Raw genomic sequence first — 24374 nt, forward strand, 5'->3', positions numbered from 1 at the left:
AATTGAACAATATAACAAAAACAGGAAAAAGTTACGATGTTAAAGGCTTCAAATTATCAAAAGACAAAAAATTCAGAAGAAACATGAGGCCGTCACTCAGACATAGCCTGGTAGTTATGCCTAACCCTGACTTGGTACTCGATAGCTGAAAGAATCACTCACCAGAAAGGGCTGAAGCGCAATATCCTGAATATCCGTGACGATCACCATGCCTAATTGAAGAGCACATGGGGACCAACATGAATGCCAAAAGCCTCATCCCCTCAATCTAATAATAATTGACAACTCTGGGCACCTAGGAATGCATGAAAAAACTTTATATAATTGCTGATGTTCTCCCATCTGACCTTCAACAGATGGGGGGAGGATGCTCACAAGCCAAAAACAGACAACGATAGACCAAACCCACCTTCCCTACATCATCAAAGAAAGGGAAAAAACTATTACCAACCTTGCCATACTCCCACGACCACCATTTCTTGAATGGCCAAAAAAACCAAACCAGGAATGGCCTCCCACCCCAAAAAAATTAGAATCTTCCTGACTGGTGAAAATCTGCCAACTATCCAGACTGACAGGCCAATCACCATCAGTTTCGTCATCGATATATGGCCATCTCGGCCTGGTGGAAATTGAGGGAAACGGTGGTGGAGTGCGTCCAGTCACTTGGCTACCTCCCCCATTGATGACCTCATGAAGGCCCCCTCTTGCACACACCACAAGGCTACCCAGAAGCCCCTCTGTGCTTCCCCGGATCTGCATTGCCTCCAATCGTCCATCCACCACACCCATGACACTTTCTGACACCAATGTCTCATATCCCCACATGTGCAACTCCATCTCTCCCCTCCTCCCAGACACCATCTCGATCAGCATTGTACCAAATTGCTGCACATCCTTCATAGCTGCAACCTCTGTATTGTCGGACTTTGCCCATTGCAACCCAAATTCCATTCACTTTGGCTCGGATCTCCTCATCCAAGACCACGTTCTCCAATTTCTGCCTTCCGTGTCCCATGAACCGCTGCAAGCTGAGTGCAGGTATGTCATTGCCCTTGCGACACCAATCCAAATCTTCACATGTGGCTCCCATGTCCGGCTGTGCCTTCTACTAGACAGTCAGGATGCCACTGAGCCATTCTTGGCAAACTCATAAACAAGATACTTGTGGTCTAATTCACAGCATATGCTTCTAGCTGAACGAGTCTCTTGTGATCGATGCTCCACAGCAACAAATGAGCGAAATTGTCTCTCTTGATTTGAACAGTTTGACACTGTGACAACGACAAGCTTGTTTCCAAGCATCAGTTACATGAAACACAATGGGACCAAGAGGATCCTTGAAGTTCTTGGTCAAATCTTTTATCTCAGCATAAGACGGCCCAATGAAGAATCCCCTGGAGTTTGGATTGATGAAGGCTAACTTCCCACTGCACAGTTGGGGCTGGACTTTGATCTTCTGTGGTAATGGATGAAGCATAACATCAGACCAATCTAGATAAAGAAGAATGCAGAAAATGTACCACTGGCAGCAGCTATCAAGCATGACTTGCAGACTTCGCATGATTGTGGATGAGGGGATGATTGGGTGGATGATGGTGGTGCTTCAAAAGCGTTTCTCCTGCTCAATGCTGCCAATGGATCCAAGCACATCTTCACAAAACAGGCAACAACTAGAGACGCCTGCTTATAGCCAATGACATATCTTGTTCGCGATCTACAAGACAAGCTTTCCAACATGCTTCAAAACTACCAAATATAATTGAATCATGAGGTGGGTACAACCCATAAAGTATAGTGTCCTTGAGGGGAATCATGCCAGGAGTAGTATCACAGACGCTATATGGAGTTAAACAATGCAAAGAAGTGGCCTACGGGAAAGCGTATGCACAACTAGTATCACCGCTTGGTCCAGTTAAGCTTCAGATTCCATTGAGACCACTTGTTGTTGAGAGCCTACATAGCACCATCAGAGGAAAAGGCTGCAATAATAGTAACTGACGTTTGTTTCCCAGTGTAATTTCAAGTGCCCAGAAGATCTGATCACGCGTATAATTACTTGTAAGGTTGAGCAGGGACCTAATCATAGGTCTGCTAAGTGTATAATTACTTTTATACCAAAAAAAAATTCATTAAGGTGGATATGTCCTTACACAACGGCTCTGGTAGAAGAAGCCAAGTTACAACTCAAGGTGTGTTTGGCTCGAGAGTCAAATGCACAAGCAACTATCCTCTCTCTCTTTTTTTTTTTTTTTTTTGAAGTTTTCATTCATGTTCGACTTCCATCTTCAAAACGATTTTAAAGTGTTCGGCAAAGAAGATTGGGATTATTTTATTTTACTGTGTTCACATATTAAGGTTGCATTTGATAGCCTCAGATCTTAAATCTGAGGCTACATAAAAAGATGTGTTTTTGGGAGATCCTCAGTTCAAGCAAACTAAAAATCTCAATAGCATGGATTTTAAATCCATACTACACGTTAAAAACCATGGATTTAAGATCGGGATGAAAGGGTCTGACCTTAAATCACTAGATCTGAAATCTTAGGGATCTCAGATCAGATCCACAATAAAAACAAGTACAATCTAAATATTGAGCAGAGTATACTGCATCCTCCCCCTTCCCCGTTTCAAATCTGTTTTCCTTTAAATTAATCTGCCCGTCAACATAAGATGTAAATGCCCTTCATTAAGAACATGCAATGTCCACCCTTGAGTAATATGTTGCCCCTTTTCGAGTCCATTTCATTTGAACTAATATGCCGTAATTATTACGACATAAATTGCCTTCAATAATGTGGCCACCCTTGAGACATCAACCAGTATATGTTGGTATAAAAACATAATTGCCCTTCATGGCACAATAGGTAAAACTTTTTAAAACCCTGACTAGATCCTTCGCAAAACCCTCATCATCACTAGACCCTTTGTGAAACCCTTACAACCAAATATGTCAAATTATTGCTGCAGTCAAAGAATCACCAGTGTGGGTTTCTTGAACAATTACACAACACAATGTTTCAGTGTTCAATGTCACTTTTCTACCATTGGCTACCTCAATTTCCTAGGCATGTCTCGTCTATTTTCATGGCATCTTTTCACTGCTCATCTATTATCCTAGTCTTGGTATATCTTATTTTGTTTTTGTTTATGTTATAACATTTGTCTAGTTTATAAAACTAAATCATTAGAGTTCAATTGGTCCAGCTTGTCATGGAAACTTTGCATTACTGAACAGATTTGCTTTTAGTATAAGTAGCACTAAATTGTTAAACAATATGTAAAATCACTTTTATGTTTCAGTATGTGATAAAGTAAATTGCTACTTTATAAAAGTTCCATTTAAATGCATAGCTATGCTCCGCGACATATACTTTAAGTCGGTAGTGAAGGCAAAAATTTTGACTGTAAAGGCACTGATTCAAAAACTTTCATTATGTTAGGGCCACCAATATATGTACATAATCAAGTACCTTAAGACAGTAATGTGAAAATAAACATATTTTATGGGTCTAATGTATATAACTGCCAACACCAGCCCACATGTGGCTCTGCTCACTGCATTAGGTTGTCGTTGACTCATTCATATATTTTATGAAACTTAATCACTGGAGCCTTACATGTCAGTCATGGTGTAGGAACTCTTGACTATATTGCTTAATTTTCTTGTTTAAATTTACTTTCAGTATACATAGTAATAAATTGTTAGTCAATATGCACAATTGCCACACTTTAAATTCCTACACCATATGTAAACCATTTCGAGAAGACATTGTTGTCATATGATGTTATTGCTTGCATATATGTTTGACATTGACATCAATATATTATGTTATATTATGTAGATAATATGGCTTCATTCAAGAAAGTCCAAATTGCTAGACTCATGGCTCCTTTAAAAATGACCTTATGGCCACTTATTCATTAGTATGACATGACAATGGATGACATCAGTGATTTATATTTATATTTAGAGGGCATTAAAAAGATACCTAGGAGTACAAGAGGTGAAGGCGAGAGGGTTGAAATAATAGTTGAAAAGAAGCTTATTAAAGAACTATGAGTTGTGTTGGTGAGAATGGAACAAGAAAGAGCTAAAAATAGGTGGAAAGAGGAAAGGGATATGGAGAACCCAAGAGAAGAAGGACAAAAGAAAATGGGTAGATGAGATGAGAGAAGTGGGAGAGATGAAAATAGGACAAGGAAGCAAGGGTTGAAAAGAGATGGAAGAAGTGAAGCTAGAGTAGAAGGGAAGAGGAGGGAAATATAAGGAACCGCAAAACAAAAGGGAAGAAAGAAGAGGGAGGTAAGGGGAAAAAAGTAGAAGGGTTGAAGTTGAGAGAAAAGAAAAGAATGGAAACTGATAAGAGGAAAGACGAAGAGGAGTGAAGAGGGATTCTTGAGGAGAGAAATAGAGAGGATGAAAATAGAGAAGAAAGAAGAAAAGATGGTGAAAATAAAAAAAATAGAAAAAAAATGGGTGAAATGCAAAAAGATACAAAAAAGAAGTTAAAAGAGAGAAAAGGAGGGGACTGAACTTGAGAGGAGAGGAAAACAAGCTAAGGGGATGGAAATTGAGAAGTCATGATGAAATAAAGGAAAAAAAAAATAGTTGCATGGAGAGAGGGGATGGATGTGGTTTGAGTGGGAGGGGATCCATGGTATGTTGAGTGCTCCTTACTTATATATGAAGCAATTGTATTTGTAGTTACATCATTACACAACTATTTACTTACAAATAATAAAAATGGTGTTTGTGGGATTGTTTCTTTTGCAAGTGCTCCATTCTTTTTCTCTTTTGGAAAATCAAGTGCTTTGTGCAAAGCCAAAGCAATGCGAGTGCGCTTTTGCACAAAGCACTCGCTTTTCAGTGCACATGACGTACAAGAACCACTGAGTTACCAATCTCATTAACCACTTCTAGGGCCTTAGTTACACGAGGGTTCTTCTGGTAGACATCACCTGCGCACCAAACCCACACACATGAGAGCGAATCGTCGTGTTGTACATGTAACGCAGAGTGGTTTGATGAATGTCATTCCATTCTGTTGATGTATAATGGCATACAATTCCATTTTTGGTATGGAAATAGAATAAGAATAATTAACAATTTGCCTTTGTCATTAAAACTACAGCAAAACCTATGAGATGAGACCTGCCTATCTACATGAGGTCTAGTCATTCCTAACATCTTTATGAAGAGTAAATAGACTAATGATTAATCAATTCTTATGTCTCCTATACCTTGAAATATCCAAGTGTTGCATGAACCTAAGTGCAAGAATGAATTATGCATTTCTTATTTGGAAAGAGTAGAATTTTGAAAATATTGTATGCAGTGAAAGATTTGGCAAATACTTATTTTGATTTGTAGAAAATGGAAGAAAGGTCATTTGTGATGAAAATGTAAAGGATTTTTTTTAACTATATGGTCACGAGTGATTTTAGAGAAGTAAAAGAATCATGAAACATTTAAATGGAGATGAAAGAGGACAAAACTTTGATATTATTTTGGGCAAGAAATTTGAATAAAGAGGAATTTGTTAAAGAATTACTAGAAAACTAATGGTTTTGAAAAGTACATGAGGAAAACACAACTAATTTTACAAAAATTGAAATATGATTTGAGAATTTGAAAAAAGAAAATTTAAACCTTCAAGTTGCATCCTAGGACCAGAGCCTCATCATTAAGCTTGAATTTGAAAGACTTGGGAAATAAAGATTGATTTGGTCCTTCATATTTGAGGCTCTGTTACTACGCCTAAAATGAGAAACATTAAAATAGATTTGAAAAATTGTGTTGAAAACATCATTTGGAACGAGTTTTGCTTAAAAAAATGCTTTAGAAATGTGCTTTGAAAGAGACTATATTGTAAATTGCTTTGAATAGTTTGGCAAGCTTGAGTAATTTCAAAAATTGAAATGTGCAGCCATGCAGGTTATGTAAATTGATATCTCTTTCATATTGTGACTATGATCAATGATTTAGACTGGATCCAATCCCCTCAATTTTGTTGAAGAAAGTGTTTAGTCATTCATATTACTCTTCTATGCATATTTTCCAAAAAATTGTTGGATGACATGCAATTTGCTAGGGAGGTCTGTATGGTTTGTGCATCATGAACTAAAGTAAAATGGGAAAACATGTAATTGTCAAATTATGTATTGTATTTGATTCCTTGAGAAATTGGAAGGAGGAAATCAACAAATTAAAACAAGAAAGTGGTTAATTGTAACCACATGAGTATGTTTAATTACATTCATCTTTGTGAAACATAAAAACATTCTACATTTGGTCAAGATAATTTTAAACATATGTATGCATAGACAAGTAAACAAGATAATAATCATGAGAAGAAAGTAGATGACACTAATGAAGGTCAATACTCACTAGTAGAATGGACCTTGAATACAACAACAACCACATGAATGCTTATGCACATCTTTGAATTGTCTGGTGCATTTGAGGCTCCTAAATGAGGTTGATGTGAATCTCACAAAATTGTGTGCCATACATGACAAGATTCTTCATTTCTCATGATGTTTGAAGTTTGATTTTCTCATTTCATGTCTCTTTATATACAAGTCATCCTTTGTGATAGTAATAGTAAATTCAATATACTTACAAAGTTCAACCTAATTGCAAATACACATGTATGTACAACTATGTTTATTTGTATGAACCATTCAGCCTTCCATGCATCTGGTCAAGTTAATTTTAAAATTCTACTAGGCAAACAAATGAACAAGGCAGTCATCATGAGAGGATAAATGTTGTTGATGAAGCCTAATGCTTGCTTGTAGAATGGATCACAAAATACATTGAAGATGGCCTTGACGTTGACACACAATTTCAATGTAAGGAAACATATGCTAATCTCTTTTTTCTGGTGTATTTGAGGGTACCGAATGATATTGATATGTTATTTCGTAGAATTTTGGGTGATACATGACGAATTTTTCATTCCTCTTGAGCTTTGAATTATGCTTTATCATACAACTATGCACCCTCTTCTTGAGCTTCAGATGCAGTGACTATCAAAAAAATATTTCACCACCACCTCCACTTTAACCACTGTGGCTACAACACCTTCAACTCCTCACCACAACCATCTCCTAAGTCCCAACAAGTAATATGCATTCCCATATTACAAATTGAAATTCTAACTGTGAACAACTTTTGAGCATATTATAAAAACATGAAGTTGTTTGATGTTTCAAGTCAGCGCCTAAGTTCTTCAAATACATATCAAGTATGTGTTTCTCTTCATTAATGTCAATTTAACAAGTTATGTGAAAAAAAGTCTAGAACTACCCTGAAGGCCTTACCTCTCTCTCTCTCTCTCATATTTGCTGAGGTGACTGTTCGACCCCACAGTGGGAGGCACAAGCACTAGAGCCAATGTACCAATGATGTCGGTGACGGTGTTCAACACCACAATGATATTCTACTGGAAATTTAGTTCTGCAGGAAGGTCAGCTGTATCTGTTCATGGCAGGTGGTGATCTCAAGTTTTCCAATCCATAGATCCTTTTATCTCAGCTTCAACTCCATCTATCTTTCTCCTCTCACGCTCTCCGAGCAACCCACCATGCTACGCCTCTTGGGGCAAGAGAGAGAGAGAGAGAGAGAGAGAGAGAGAGAATCTATTGGTATTCCAGTCTGGATAACTAAGACGTTGAAATGAAACACTAAATATGGAAAGCTAATTGCTTTCGGGTAAAACAATTATTTGAATTACATATTTGACAATTTCTGCCATGCATCGCCAAGTTTCTTTTTGTTAAACTTTTCTTCAACCACACAGTCACTGGAAAAGTTTTTAAACAGTGTGTGTTCTTGCAATAAGTTTGAAAGTTGAACATGTTTCTGTAAAATTTTCTACTCCGGAATATTATGCTACCGTGCCCTTTGCGTGGAACAATCTGAAATCCATATAAAGTGAAAAAGATATGGTAATTTCAACCACGACACAGATGATTCTCGATTAGGTCATTCCCTCATGCCAACTACGCTGGAAATTACCACTTAAACTGCAGGGCCAGAATGAAGGACTCGTCTGCGCATGTAGAATATGAATATACAATCTTAGATAGTATACACTATACAGTACAAACATATGCATATGTTCATCTAAAAGCCTGAACTGAAATGCTCGAGGTCATGCAGGGAAGCTTGCATATGGAGCATGTACATTTTACATTGAGGATCCTAATAGTTTGTCCTACAACCTTGCTCTTCCACTCTTCGGATGAATTAGCACGGAATCATAGTGGCCATAACCATGATAAAGAACCTGAATTGGTTCCTTGCCATACTCTTTGCCGTATTCTGCGATTGAAATCAATCCATGAGCATCATCATCATACATGTATACTGTTATCGGTATCCTGCAATATCAGGTCATACTTGTGAACAAATGTGATGTTACATCTATATATAAGGAAAACCTATGAAAGGTTAGAGTATTAAGAAATATAACCCTTCATTAAACAAACATAACCTCCAAAAGAAAACCTGCCTCCAGGTCATCTTTAATTTAATTTATTCACCATTTTCATGCAATAAAGGAAAGGCCAACACTATCTATTTGACCTTCTCCAAATTGCCTTTATCTTCATGATCGGTAAGGCATTATTTCTTGATAACTAAAAATTAAATATCTCACGTTATATTAAAGGTGATTAAATTTGTGAACATGGTACATCATTCCCAACCAGGGAAGGAGCCACTTAAGGGAAGGGTAGGCATGTCCCAACCCTGATACTACATTTAGGAATGGGCAAGGGGCCAATGCAAGTTCCTAGTCATAGTTATGTTCACGTTATCGGTTTATGCCTCTGCCCACTCAGAATCAACCTTTTCATAAGGATTTATATTTGAGCCAACATGTCATTTTGAAATCAACGGTAAGAACAAGAAAATAGAGGCTCTGACCTAGGAAGAAAAGGACGATGAACATTAAATGTCATTGAAAAAAACTATGGCTAAAGTACCTGCAGGCTTCAGGCAAACAGATCCTACATTCTGAAATATGCCAAATCTGTTACGGTGCCAGAACATTTCAAAAATTTTATTCTTTTGAAAGAAAAATGAGTAATATTCTAGTTCCTAAATAAAGAGTGTAGCATTCAGGCTGCCAGTGGGCCAATATCAGGGTTTGGTCAATGTTGTTCTTGATCCCCCCATGGGTTCAGGTTTAAATCTGGATTTCTATCAGGCTTACCAAGTCTTTTTATAAATCCCAAACCACAGTCCAGATTAATCCATTAAAATGTCAACTTGGTTGTTTGATCATGCTGGAAACATGGCCCATTTAATTAGACTATAACATCTCTTTACACTACAGCAAGATCCATGTTACTGTAGCACCAAACAAGTTTTTCGTGGAATTGGGAGGTCTAAGGGTTCGGTTCTCATAGTTTTCTTGATAAGCTAAATGTATGCCTAAAACTTCAAACAGGCTGGCATTTGATAATGACGTTATTTACCTATAGTTCAATAAAACTGCAGCATCTGTAACCAAATCTGACAAAGTTCTGAAAAAGAACCTGGATCTGGTATTTATTTTCTTCAGATTTATCTTTTTTCATCCACTTTGGAACTGAGTCACAAACAGATGCTCCAGCCCATTGACAGCCTCATGTGTAGCAAAATCCATAATTTAGGCATGGTATGCAGCTCCTTCACTGAGCAATGCAGTCAAAAAATATTACAAATGCCAAAGCTTGTTAACACTTACTCTAAGACATGCGAGGCCATCAGCAACTCTGGCTCCCCGCCCCACACATGTGGGTTTCTGATCTGTGAAACATAAGAATCAAAATCTCCTTCTATAAACCTGCACAACATACAACTCATGAGAATACAAGATACTCAATAGCAAACATGCACAAGCTTTCACTTTCGTTATGATCTAATAATCTCTTCTACAATCAGAGAACCATATTTACCACTTGGGAGAAAGAAGGCATTTAATGTCAATAACAAGTCATTTTGTTGGCAACAAGTAATTAACATAAGAATTAAATCTAAACTTGATGAATTATATATCCACATTTTCCTTTTGGAGATGACTAGAGCATCCATGAACACTTATCTATGTTAGATCTGTCCAGATATGTTCAGCATGTGGAAAAGAGAAGACAAAAAAGAAAATAGGATTTGTTCAAATGTATGCCGGCAGCCACACTTTATTGGGCATACTCTAGTTGTATTTAATCGTCATAATACATATTACAAAAGACAGCAGAGTATATTAATAAAACACAAAAGAACAAGCTTGCTACTAGGTACACACCTTCTACAATAAAATACACAACATGGATTGGGTAAAGTAAAAAACAAGGAGTAGTAGCAAGGTTGTGTGGAGTCAAGATATAGCGTTATGGCCCAAACTGCCTTAGAAATGGTTTGGGTAAAATTATTCTCTCATATTTAGGCATTCAAGCGCCTTTGCTAATGAAGATGATGTGTGATAACAAGCTTCCAGCTTATATTGTAAATAATTATGTGTCTCATGAAAGGACAGAGCATGTAGAGATCGACTATCACTACAATCAGAGATATGGTTCAAATGGGAAAATTTCAATTATGCATGTTTCTTTTGAAGATCAAGTTGCAGACATCTTTACTAAGCCTCTTTCTATTTCTGATTTTTCTAAATGTCGTAACAAGCTGAGCATGACTGATATATATGCTCCAGCTTGAGGGGGAGCGTTGAGTAATAGCTATTAGAAAAAGAATAAATTAGAGTGCCGACATCAGTATTTTTTGGTAAATTTTATTCGTTTTCTGAACTGTTTAAGTAAGTCCTAGCCAACCCATATTCCTCTTATTTACAAGAAGATTTGGGATAATCTAACAAGTGAGCAAACTTCTCTCCCTCTCTCTTTTCTTCTGCCTCTGTCTTTCTCTGAAACCAAATTCAAAAAATTTGATACCAGAAAATAGAGAATTTCAGATCAAAATCAACACTGAAATTTTATGTCAGAGCTTTTTGGAGATAAAGAATCCCAAAAAGGAGCAAAATATGATAAAGAAAGAGGTCTGAAACAGAAATAAAAGTGGAGACAGAGATTTCTGACTGAAGGAACAAAGTTTAATCTCTATGGGCACACCATTTGGAAGAAATCTGCAACCTCATTCTAATGCCAACAAATATTTTGAAGATAAAAACTTGAGAAAATGACCAGAATCCTAGATCATCAGAGAATAGGGAGGAGATAAGAGACTGCATAGAAAAGGGCAAGGCTGCAAAACCAAACCTGTGCAAAAATTCTCATTATATAGTGTCAAATATTTTCAGGGACAAAATATCCCTAAAGGACAAAATTAACTACAACATCACTGAGCATATTATATTACAGGTGTTTGAATCTGGAGAAAACTCGATCCAGATGCAACCACGTTTTATCATAGACCACTGATCTGGTCATAGATACTAGATAGTCCGGATAGATACAAACTCTACCAGAAGGAATGTCCTGAAACATGAATTCTAATTGTTCAAGTTTGAAACTTTTCTGTTCCATTAACTTATTATCTTTACTGTTGTAGATGTAAAACGAAAACCTTCAACCACAAAGAGAACTGCTAATATCTATACCAACTGTTCTTCAAGAAGGTTAACAATAAGAAACTCTTCTACTTCATCCATCTAAGCTGATGAACACCCACCATTCTGTTTCATCCCGTCTCTTGATAAATTCATCTGCAACCTATTAAGATCAATGTCACACAAGATTAGGTCTGTGATAGTTTAATGAGCAATGGCATTCAAACTGAAACAAAAGAAAGAAAAGAAAATATGATACTAAACAAATATTAAATTCAGCTCTTAAATGTATAAAAAGTTGCATCAGTTGTCTTTGGGAAGTACTCTTGCTCGGAGTTCATCAGCAAGTTCTTGCTGTAAGTTCTCGTTTGGAGGCAATTTTCCAGAAACTAAGCAGGCACCATGAGCAACAGATCGGAAAAGACATCTTCCATCGCCTGGAATGCCTGCATAAAGTACGAATGGTATCTTAGCAAAAATATCTCTAGGTAACCAATGTCACAAGTATCCGTTTTTTGGTGGCAAGGTTTTCTTTGGATGTTTTCCAGAAAGTTTGTTTTTTTCAAGAAAATTAAGTGAATATATTAGAAACTTTAAAAATAAAAAGTATATAAAAACAAGAAAAAGAATAAGAAATTAATAGTTGCATTCTAATTTCCTTGCAAAAACAATGAAAATATTAAAATATTTTTGCAATTGTTAAAAGAAACAAAAAAAGAGAAGGTTTAAGATACATTAATAATGAGGCTTTTTAAAAATAGGGAAAATATCACAATACTATTCCAAGAATTATTTGTTGGCAATATTTCCAAAAATATTGCCATATTTGTCATTTTTTGCCAATGTTACAGCAAAAAAATAGAATATATGTCACAAGCATAAAATCACAAAAATTTCATAAATCTGTGAAATTGGAAGATGAACTAACAAAGGAACAATAAGTAATATGGACCCACTTAATGCATAAGATGATAAAAAATTCCTGGTACGTAACCATCACTTGATAAGTTACATTCTTCTAAGCTTGAAAACCAAAATTATTAATTAGGTAAAGTTGTAAACCTAAATATAGTCATGGAATAGCGTGAGTACCATGTGAAGTGCTTTCTAACTGCAGTTTTAGCAGGTGTTCAATTGGTAAACGTTCTTCCATCCCAAGCTTGCTTGGACAGACAAAAAGAACTCCCCTTGCCAATTCCAGGTTGAACATGGGACACTATGACTAACTCTTTGTTAGATTTCAATGTCCAGAGGTATTCAACATAAAAGGAAAAAACAAGAGATATGGAAGAGTTTCTTCAGCAGCAAGATGGCAGCATCAAAGTGTTCAGTAATTCAAATTGAGAACAAGATTGGTTTTGCATGGCTAAGTAACCCAGCATAAAATCCAAAAAGTTACAATGCCTGCTATTAGTTACATGCCAATGATAAAACACAACAGAAGGGATAAGGGTTGAACCCAAATCCAAACCAATGATTAATAATAAGCACATCCTTTCACTCCCTTCAAGTTGTACATAGTTTTAGAACATGAACAACTTACATTTAAGCATCTAAAATATATCTCTAGTTAAGTCTTTTGTAAACAAATCTGCAACCTGCTTTTTAGCTCAAATAAACTCAGGTTCGGTTTCCTTTTTTTCTACCTTCTGCCTCACAAAATGTCGATCGATCTATATATGTTTCTGACACATATATGGTGAACTGCATTAAATGACATTTATAGCACTCTGACTATCACATAATCAAATAGATTGTGATGTCTTCTCTCTAACTTCAGTCAGCAGGTACTAAAACCCATGCAGCTTCAGCTGTAGCTACAGCCACACACCTATACTCTGCTTCAATGATAAATCTACTCACAACCTTTTGCTTACTACTTCTCCACGTGATGTGAGCCACCTGGAGGGCCCAAGCACTTCACAATCCCCAACCCAAGCGTGGTTCAGTCCAGCAGTCCACAGAGCCTCAAGCGGGAGGCTAGCCAGTAGCAGCAGCATGCCAAGCATAGCCCAGCCATGCCTTCCAGCCCAAACACAGCCTCGACCAACCTTTCTTAAGCACCAGATTTCAGCTCAGGAGCTTGGGCCAAGCGTGAGCACTTGCCCTGGGCCAGAGTCCGCTCAAACACGATGCCAACTAATGTTAACACATGATCGTTTGTAAGTTATTCGTTCGTAAGTTATTGGATATGGATCCTTTATAGATCCGGTTCTAATAAGTTATGTTGTATGCTGTAAATAATGTTTTACTTAAGGGTATGCTTGTAAAGACTGAGTCTTAGGGTATTAACCCTCTTTTTATTAATTAACTGAACCACGTCTAGGGCTGCTGAGACATGCGATTTCTTTCAGCTCTGTTCTCCTCCTGTCCTAAAGTTTTAACAACACTACCTTGTTTGGACTTGAATATAAGATTTTGCTATTTAATTTTTATATATTGATGATATGCTAATAACAGCAGTCTATATTGAAGATATCAAAAATATTAAATCCGTTTAAAGGAAAATTTTGAGATAATAGATCTAGGTTTCTGAATGACTTTTTAGGTATAGAGGTTGTTTACTCCCACAAAAGAAATCTCTGATCTCAAACCATTGCCTATCCTTCTTGGGTTTTAAATGGTGAGGTTTTTATTGGGTACATTTAAGGAAATTTGTTTGCCTCTGGAACATATAGGTAACTTTTAAAAAAGAAAAAAATCCTCAAAAAACAAAGTGACAAGGTGTAAAAGGTTGGACCCTGTGGGTCAGGGGTCCGATTCAGTAGGGAGTCACAGATCGGGTTAGGTAGATGGATCGGGTGGATAAGAGGAGATAATAACCCACCCCAATGTAATGAATCTGAGTATATAAGTTTCTTAGGGAATTAACCCTAATTACGAATGAATATTAGAGGTTTTAGTGGAGGCTCGGCTTTCACCGGAGCAGAGTGCGTGAGTTAAACTTCCTTGTTAGTTGTAGGCTAACAGAAGCTAATAAGAAAACATAAAAATAACTACATAAAACCATAAAAATAATGTTTTAGTAATAAAAAAATGGAGATAAATAATTCAAATTAACTTTTCAACTTTAAAGCAAAAATAATCCAAAGAAACATGATATATAAAAAAATGCCTTCTTTTTTTTTTAAAAAAACAAAAGGTCTTTTTTTTTTCATTTCAATCGTTTATGTAAATATCAGCTACCTTTCAAAAAAAAGATGCGATATTTGCGACGTCTCAAACTAAGCTTGCTGCAAAAATAATTGACAAATATATTAATCACAAAGTTTGTGAGACCCTTGAAGTTGCAGCAGCCAAACTGAAGGTTAATGTTGGAGTTCTCTTGAATGATCTCACTCTTTAAAAGAAGCTTGTAGGATCATTAATGTATCTTAGTATCATTAGACTGGATATTACATGGGTATTGCAAGTATATAGTTAGTTTCAACATGTTCCCAAATCAATTGACATGAGTGTGGCTCTTCAAATTGTTAGAAACTTGGATAAATAAAAGGAGCAATTAACAAGAGGGCAACAAAGTAAGTAGCATGACATGTGCCGCCTGGACCAATAGTTGGGCACATAAAACATAGCATGCCATAACATAATGTAAAAAATCATGAATTTATTTTTATGTTAAAAATAGAAAAAAGTAACACCAAAAAAATGCAGAAAAATAGGGAAAATAAACAAATATCATTCCTATAAAAGTCAAGGAAAATATGACACTCATTAACAAATTAACAATCATCAGTTTCACATCCATGATAACATTATCCATCAATTTCAGTTAAATTGTTTTAAACATTAACAAAGAAACCTGTTAAGCACAAAATATGAGAGATAAATTATCATTCATCATCTTCTCCTTCAAATTCTTTGTCATCCGAAACATATATAGCTTCCTCGACATCATCTTCTTGTGGTTCTTTAATGTTCATCTATTCTACAACTTCCTTTTGGAATATACTGGCAAGTTCTTCAGCCTATGTATCCAATACACCAAACATGCTCCAAGATTATAGGATCAACCTACTCTTTATTCTTTATAGCTGATGCTTATTTAGATGCTTGAACAAGTAAAAAATAATTTACACATATTATAAAATATGTCACACAAATGAAGGACGTGTGATGCAGACCCACCTAGGTCGAAACTTATTTACTCTCAGTGTCACGAATACAAAATTAACATCAGGACTTAATTTGGATTTGAGAGAAGATCCAAATCCTAGGAGCATACTGTGCAAGAAGGAACCGATGGGCCGAGTCATGCGTATGGAGAACAGAGATCTTTTTTAGAAAGCTTAAAATGTTGTGCTATTGTGAAAAAACTACCAAGCCCTCGATCCATTAAAAGGAGACCATGTGATAGTGGGGTAAATTTCATAAAAACAAGGAGCAGATTGGACAAAGGCATTCCCAAGTTTTATTTGCATACTCAAAGATTCATGGTGACTTGAAAGTAAAAGATTATGTGCTGAGATAAAAAGCCTATCGAGCCCTCTTACAATTAAAATGAGGCCATCCTACTTGCATACCATTTTGATGAAAGTAAGGGGTGAAATAGGCATAAGATTCTGCATTATGTGGTTTGGTTCTAGAAGCAGTAGTTGTTGTATAGTCAGAAAGAGGAGGACATACATGGTCATGCCATGCACACACATAAGATGGAATTGCAAAGCATCATGCATATGGAAGAGAAGGATTTTCTTTTGAAAAGACTAAGTTGGTGGGCTAATATGAAATATCCATCCACTCCCCTAATCAATAAAGGATAGATGTTGGATATGTTGGTAAAGCCGATGGGGAAGAAGGGCTTAATCATCATTTGGTTTATAGTTATACTTCTACCAAGAAGTGTGCGGCTATGCAAGCTGCATTTTTTACCTTTCAAATAGAGGCTGCATACAAGGCAAGAAACTCATCTATCACATGCACAAAAGGTTTTCAAGTTAAGGAGCAGGATGAAGACAAAAACAACAACTGAATTTTTCTTATCTCAAGTCCAAAAGGAAATAACGATGGTGCTCAAGAGATTTTCTTGTGCGACCATATTTTGACAAGGAAAGAGGAGAGTGATGACAAGAAGATAAGGATGAATTTGCAAGCTACCTTCATTCATGATTCATGCATAGGAGAGAGAGTCTCTCATATGTATAAACATTTGGAAGTCCAAAATTTAAGCCCTTCATTTGAGAGGGTCAGTGCATCATACCTTCCTAAAAAGGGCACACAAATCTTGGAGATGGGTCTACCAACTTCCATAGTCCATGTGCAAAATATTGGCAATTCCAGGAGAGGACGATGGTTTGAACTAATTTGAAATCTCCTTATAATTTTGGTGTCCCGCGTTGTGAATTTTGCTTTTTTATTTAAATCTTATAGCATGCCCAATTTTAGGCTATGCTTGGAAAAAAAATGAAATTGATTTTGGGTCTTCTTGCACACTAAGTTCTATTCCTTTAATTATGTTAAAATTCTAATTGATCGCCAAAAGCCAGTTCAGCCCAGTCGCTTTGGGGCAATGCTGACACACATAAGAGCACTCCTCCAAGGTAAGAGAAACAATGGTATCTTGTGGCATCTTGATGATGATCTCACATCGTGTAAGCTCTCTTACAAGTGCCACCAAAGCCTGCTTTCATGACTGCAAGTTTTTGGGCTTAAATCCTTTGAGTTGCTATGTTTCCACCACAAATGTCATCTTGCCACCACAAACACACTCATTCCTCACGTAGCCGAGACCATGACCATATGCGTTGGATGGCGATCTTGGATCTACGGGCAGCCCCATGGTGGGTCCCATCATTTGGGCACGTCGACTTTTGAAAAAACATAAGGGCAAGCGTGGCGGATCCTCATCCTCGTCATGCATATTATTTGATAACCTTACTTGCCCATGTTTTTTTCCCTTTTGCCATTTTTGTCATTACTATTGTGCGAATAAACTTTTATTTATGTCAAGGCTATTTCAGTCTAGAATTGTTAAATGAAAGGAGGGAAGACGACAGTGTATGTCCCTTTTGTGTTTTAAAGAATGAAATGAGAGAAAGAGAGTTTGGAGAAAATGAGATTGCGAGAGAGACAGAGAAAGGAAGGACAGTTCAAATGCGAGAGAGAGAGAGAGGAACGACACTCCATGAAGAATAAACCATGGCAAAGAAATGAAGAAGGAAGCATGAAAAAGGAACAAAAAAAGGAAAAAAAAAAGCGTTGATAATGGATTTTAAACTTGAAAAAGGGAACAAAAAAGCAACAAAAATTAGGAGTTGTATAATGGATTTTAGTCGTCAACGTGGATTGACCAAGTTGGGTGGGCATCCACTGTAAGACAAGAATGGCCCGGTGCAGTTAACGGCACCAGGTGCACATTAACCACATCCAGCATCACACCCACACCCATGTTGCATAGACATGGGTGCAACACCTCTTTGGTGTGGCACATCTTTAGGTGTGTCTTCACAACGTAGATTGTAAAGATCTTACATCACATCTATTTCTCTTCTTAGTGTGGATTTGTGGAAAGACATTTCAATTTCTTCCACCTCTACTTACACTGCATGTCGGATTGAGGATTTTAATTGCAAAAACATTAAAATTTGGGCAATCATGTTCAAGCTTATTCTACTACATATATGTTCACACATAGAATAATATGAGAAAAGTAGAAAAAAAAAATCAAATTAACTATCAAAGAGAATGACTACAAATGAACTTAATTACAAAATACATGGACATATTATTGCCCTCTTCTCAACAGTAGTGTTTCTTCTCATCTCACCTTGGGCATTATCATATATTTTCACATCAAGATGAATAGCATCTTGCATGTCAAGCTTGAGGATTAATGTATCAATGCAGTCCAACAGCCCCTTTTCCACTTCTCCATCCATTCTGGATGTGTTTAAATATCTTACTGTGTGATTAAGACAATAGGTTACATTAAGGGCATCATTAAATTGCCTAGCCCATACCTTATCTATAATCTCCCAAATATGCTTACACAAATTTTTCTTTCTTGTGAGGAGTTCTCCAATTGTCTCATCTACTTTGTTCATGGCTTTATACATGTCCTGATTGCAAGCCTATCCCCGTTGTTAACCAATCTTATAGGTTTCACCAAAACAATGTTGATTTTTCAATAACTTCAGACATGATTTTTGGAGCTGAATAAGATATCCACAATGTCTCTTGATTTTTCTCTTATGTGAATGTAGTATAAACTTCATTCATGACTTAAGAAAATCTATCTCAAAGCTTTTCTTGGCATTATGCACTACATTATCAAAACATTTATAGCAAATCTAGTTTGTGCACAGGAAATCAACTTCACCTCCATCCACATATTTCCTCATCAAACTCAAATCATATGCAAAAATACAGATACACTATGTGATTCTCTAGCATGCTGCACAGTTTCTTTCATTTCATCCATCTCATGCACATCTGCAACGCTTCAAGCATTAGATTAGCATAATTAGCAGCACATGGAGTCCCAAAAACTGCCTCACACTTTACATGCAAGATTTGCCTGCAGCTCCACAATTAGTTGCATCATTTGTAACAGGCTAAACTATGAAACTTTATCAGCCCCCCCCCCCCCCCATTTCAGAATATCATCAAAAAAGCATGATATAATACTTCAATAGACGTTGGAGTATCTGATTAATCAATAGGGTTAAAGAAGTATTTAGAACAATGTAAAGAAAGCTTATAAATGCTCTTATCCATGTATTTTTCATCCATCTGCTATCATAGCTGACGCAGTATAGTCTAGAGTAGATCGGATCTTATATTCAGATCCATTTAGGCTTACTTGGACTTTGATATATTTTTGGGTTTGGATCTTTTAGTTCTGTGGACTCAAGATCCAATTCGGATCTCAGGGTTAGGCCCCTTAAAAGGGCCTCTTTTCTTGTGATTAGGGCTAATTGGCATTGAGAAAAACCCTAATTATCTTTTGTTATTGAATTCCCCTTTGTTTTCTTGCATTTCCCCCTTCTGTTCTTGCTTTCTGGTGTTTTTCTTGCGGGGATTAGAGTGAGGAACTCTAATCACTGCATCAATAGCGCACCATATTCTTTCCAACTTATTATTAACACATCACAATATTTAATTTCTTTCATACTTTGATAAAAAAATTGTGCCCTTACTTGATGGTAACAGGTGAAAACAGAATGGACTTTCGCATGAAAAGAAACATAGGCATCATAACCCATCTTCCAATTGCATTGGTTATCCTATGAAATGTTTGGGAATCAAAAGACTCCTAATATCTGGTTGAAAACTTGAGGCAGTATGAATGGAAATGAATTCCTAATAGTTGCAGTAACAGTCAACTGCTAGTGAATGCTTTCAAAAACTTTCCAGTATCACCCCTTATTTTTCTCTTAGAGCTACCTCTAGCCATCATCATGCTTTCACCCTTAGCCCTAAAACTAGTCATTTCTAATCCTAAACTAGAATCAATAGGATCCAAAGTGGGAAATTTGTAATCTTCATCATCCACAATTTCTCCAGGCATGCCATAACCCCATCTATGCATCTTTTATCTATTTTTTTTTCTGCCTTCAAATTCTTAATTTTATTTGTTTGCACTTTTGTAACTTCTAGCAGATCCCTAGAGTGTATGCAGCAGCATTTTCATGCAATGCAGCTAAATGATGCTTTAATCTAAAGATCCCTATGATAATCGGTCTTTAAGAAAAAATCACACATGATTTTCAACTGATTGTAAACTTAAATAGAGGTCCATCCACTCAACACAGGGTTGTTGAACCAGCTCTTGAAAATACTGAGAAGAGACAACCTGTACTAAAAAGCAAGATGTATACCTTTTCACAGTGAAAATACCTCCCTTGAACAAAATATTCAGAAGCCCTCTTTTTCAAATACAAGAATTGATCTCCATGCATGAATGCAGCATCAAATTGAAACTTTGCTTCTCAAAATGGGAAAAGCATTCCACCACACTACTCCTGGAAATGCATATGACTTGGGGATGAAGGGTTAAAATCCAAAATGAAAAAAGAGAGATTTGAATCCCATTAAAGTTCCACAAAAGTTTGACCACATGATATCATCTGTAATTTGTATCATATATCACAGAGCACCATATCATACAAATACAATACAATGTGATACAATTACACTACAGCCTCACAACTAGCTATATGGATACCTAGTAACATGCGTAATACCATACGATATGCACAATGCAAGGCCATATTTTTCTCTTCATCCTCACTTTTGAATTTCACAGTATATACTGTCTTTAATTGGGGTTCAACCCAAATAACCATTAGTCTACCACTGAATTAAGGGTGTTATTAAGAGAATCATTAATATTTTGAAGGTGCATAAAGCAACAAAAGGTATTGTATTCATATACTAAGCTGAATATAGAGTTATAATGACAACTATAAAGGATATAGCTTGGCTTAGACAACTACCAGGTGACATGAGAATCCAAAGAAAACGCTTACCAATTTTGTTGATATAAAAAGAGTTTCACCTATATTGCTTGCAATCATACATTTCATGAGCACATGGAACACATAAAGATGGACTAAATGCTATGTTAGGAAAAAAAAAAAACTTGAAAAAATTATTGATCTGCCTTATGTTCCTTCAGAGTATCAACTGGCGAACTTCTTCACTAAGCATTCTATTTAGCCAGATTTAACTTCCTGGTTAGTAAAACTCTAAGTAAAAGCACTGTAACTGTGCAGGGATATTATGTTTTACAAATACATATGTAGGCATACATATGTGTGCATATCTGTGTTTTTATTTTCATTATTTTTGTGATAATATATATGTGGTATTATATGTATTTTATTATTTTTGTAAAATTTCTTTTAGTGTTTTATTGGTTTTTGCTCAGTTCTGGTCAAGAACGGCCTTTGACCATAGTTGATCTGAAGCCATTAGAGCTAGCTCAGTCTCTCTATCGTATATACTGAAGGGATTACTCCCTTTGTAATTTGTGCTTCTCTAACTCAAAGCACTCTTGGCATTATAAATACTTTCAGTTCTGAGCCTTTCTGCATCTTGACAGATTTGAGTGCTTGAAATTGTGAACAAGCCATCTACTGGGGTTTGTGTGCTATTCATGCATTGCATCTCCAGTTAAATCTCCTGAACAATGTGTGCTATATTTACACAGATTCCATAAATGAGCTATTGTTCTTAAGTTTGTTATCTACATCAGCAGTAAGGTTAATCCTAAAACCAAGAACTCCCACAAAAACAATGTGTAGACTGCTGATATATGCCTGATATGGGCAAAAATATGTATAAAAGAGACAGAAAAAGTTGTTTATACAATTGCACTTACCAGTCACAGAGTAATCTGTGTACACTGTTTTCCCATGTGATGAACTAATGGTAACATCTCGCTGAACACCCATACTGTTCTTCATCCTGACAGCTTCAGCATGTGCCACTTTAAGATTTGCTAGACAAAGACAAATTCCAAAAATCAGCCCAGCTGAAACCCCTCCTCGCACCCAACTTGCACATCTCAGACCCCAACCAATTTTTGAAGCCTTTTCATTCAACCGAGCAGCTGCATACAACCCTGAAGCCACATAGTTACTTCTTGATGCAATACCCAAATGTTTTAGTACAGCAGAACTAGCTGAAAGTGTCCCCATTAACGGAGTCAAGTGTCCTCGAGAAGTAACGGAAGAAATACAGCCTTGGAAATATGAGCCTATAATTGCTTGAGCAGCAATTGATGGTCCATACGATACTCCACTGAGTTTCAAAGCTTCATTTCTCTGTCGTAATTTATCATAACAAAAATACAAAGGACCAGATTTATATGGAAGCAGTGAGACCATGGTAAAATGGCCAGCTATGTTCTTCCCAAAACTTCTGCCAAGAAAAATAGGGGAGCACTTGGAAAAATGAACAGCTAACATGTCAATGAGAGCTCATCTCAACGCTCGATCCCCTTCTGTATCAAGAAAGGTTACTTATTAGGAGAGGAAAAGGGTAGACAATGAATATTTGTTCATCTAAATGCAAAAAAGGGGTCAAAAGGTTCACTAAAGTATGTTAGTTCTTGGACAAGTAACCCAGAGGAAGCAATTCTTTCAAGGCACTATTTCACGCACTCATCATACTCAAGAAACAGGAAATATTTTATTATTTACTTCCTGGAAATCTTTCAAACCTTCAAAAACAAATATGAAATAACTTTATATAGCTCTTGATCCAAGACCTACCATATCTATCTGAATATAGACATAATACTCCCAAAATCCTATTCTTAACTAAAACGACCTACTTATACAGTTTAAAGGAGGATCTTTGCTGCATTAAAGGAGTCAACTTGATCAAATTCACATCGTTCACACTTTTCAATTGTACTAGCTTTATAATTTGCCTCAAAAGCAAGCAAAAAGAAAAAGAATTTAATGCATGATGGAACTATATCCTTCTGCTATCTGAATTTCACTTTCAGGCAACACAATTTTCCCCGTTATTATGTTTGTAATCCTCAATTCATATCTCAGAAACAGTCAGAGAAACTGTAATCATACCGTCATCATCAAAACGCTTGACAAAAGATTGCCTCAATGTTTCGGCCTAAATAAAGCTTGCAGATAAAAATTAATTGGTACAATCCAGACAAAGAAATACTTGGAAATACGAGTTAATATCTAAAAGATCAACCTAACTAAAAAAAAAAAAAAAAAATCTAGAATGCGCAATTCCCGAAAATAAAACTCACATTTCTTCATAAGAAAGACTCCATCAGCTATCTGAACCAACTTCAGACAAGAACATTGGGTAGAGAAAATGCATATTCAAATTTTGTATATCTACAAAAGGAAAAGTTAAAGAAAAAGGAAACCTCGCGCAACGTTGAAAAGCTGTCATTGTAATTGTACATTATATGGTTTGCTTCAATCATTCCCGTAAAAGATAAAGTACATAAACCAAGCAACATCTGGGAACGTAGAACAATTAGCAGTTAAGAACCTACAAACCAGCACATACAAGCAAAGCATCGCGTAAGAGAGAGAGAGAGAGAGAGAGAGAGTACCCAAGTGAGAGGGCGGAAGAAATGCTTTCCTCAAACTGAAGTCGTTCAAAATGCTGTTTCTCTTTTCACATAGTAAACTTCTAAAATGGAAAATCTGTGACGTTATTCTCCCATCCGTAGAAGCCTTCACAGGGGCAACTTTGATACTTAGGGGCACGAAGAACCGACCATCTTGAAATCGACAGTTAACATGCCAGCGAAAAGGAAGGCGCGCTCGATGTTCGGGCAACGTCCTAAAAACAATGCTTGGGTACGCCCTTTTATATTGGATAATATTTTCTTAATGTCTGGTGTTGACCTAGATAGGCATCTTTGTCAATTTCGGCAAATGCCCTTTTTATTTCATAATATTTTGATCAATTCCTTAAATTTCTTAACTCAATTTCCTAATCATTTATCTATTTCCTTTAATTTTCTACGATGCTAAGTAGTGGCAGCAAGGCTGGGCATACGGTCAAGCCGGGTAGGCCCAAGGGTTAGGCCCAAGGGTCAGCAAAGTCGGGCTTGGGCTGGCCCGAAGCCCTCGCCGGTGGCCCAAAGGAGCCCGCTAAGTTATCGGGTTAGGGTCAACCGTCAACTTTATATCCATCGGGTATCTCGTTGAATACCCACATTTGAAACCCTTAACATTTCATATTTTAATATCTCAAAAACCCTTAACAAAGTGCTAATAGTTTCAAAGGGTGCCATCAACACCACATGAACAGTTTCTAAGGGTGTCATTGGTAACACATAAAGAGTCTTTAAGAAAGTCATCAGTGATGATGCACCAA

General features: G+C 36.6%; 2 protein-coding genes across 7 annotated transcripts; both read right to left on the minus strand.

The window, feature by feature from the left end:
- Window positions 1–410: 410 nt before the first annotated feature.
- On the minus strand, window positions 411–1830 carry LOC116256583 (G-type lectin S-receptor-like serine/threonine-protein kinase SD3-1). The gene is given in 5 exon segments (XM_031632985.2): window positions 411–1026; window positions 1029–1111; window positions 1166–1308; window positions 1310–1397; window positions 1451–1830. Coding segments are annotated over 5 exon segments (816 nt in total). The 5' UTR covers window positions 1741–1830; the 3' UTR covers window positions 411–814.
- Window positions 1831–8067: 6237 nt separating this feature from the next.
- LOC116256726 (OVARIAN TUMOR DOMAIN-containing deubiquitinating enzyme 4-like) lies at window positions 8068–24144 on the minus strand. Of its 6 annotated transcripts, none has more exons than XM_031633182.2 (6): window positions 23602–24144; window positions 21883–22506; window positions 11883–12004; window positions 11681–11721; window positions 9744–9842; window positions 8068–8332 (listed from the first exon to the last, which is right to left on the minus strand). In XM_031633182.2, the coding sequence occupies exons 2-6, from the start codon at window positions 22469–22471 to the stop codon at window positions 8269–8271; spliced, it is 915 nt and encodes a 304-aa protein (XP_031489042.1). In that variant the 5' UTR covers window positions 22472–22506; window positions 23602–24144; the 3' UTR covers window positions 8068–8268. The 6 variants fall into 6 exon arrangements, with proteins under 6 accessions (XP_031489042.1, XP_031489039.1, XP_031489041.1 ...); XM_031633179.2 differs by having other exon boundaries at window positions 8068–8391; window positions 23602–24125; XM_031633181.2 differs by lacking the exon at window positions 23602–24144 and adding an exon at window positions 23410–23504 and having other exon boundaries at window positions 8068–8391.
- Between the last annotated feature and the right edge of the window lie 230 nt (window positions 24145–24374).

The sequence above is a fragment of the Nymphaea colorata genome, chromosome 6 (genome assembly GCF_008831285.2).
Source record: "Nymphaea colorata isolate Beijing-Zhang1983 chromosome 6, ASM883128v2, whole genome shotgun sequence".
Classification (NCBI taxonomy): Eukaryota; Viridiplantae; Streptophyta; class Magnoliopsida; order Nymphaeales; family Nymphaeaceae; genus Nymphaea; species Nymphaea colorata.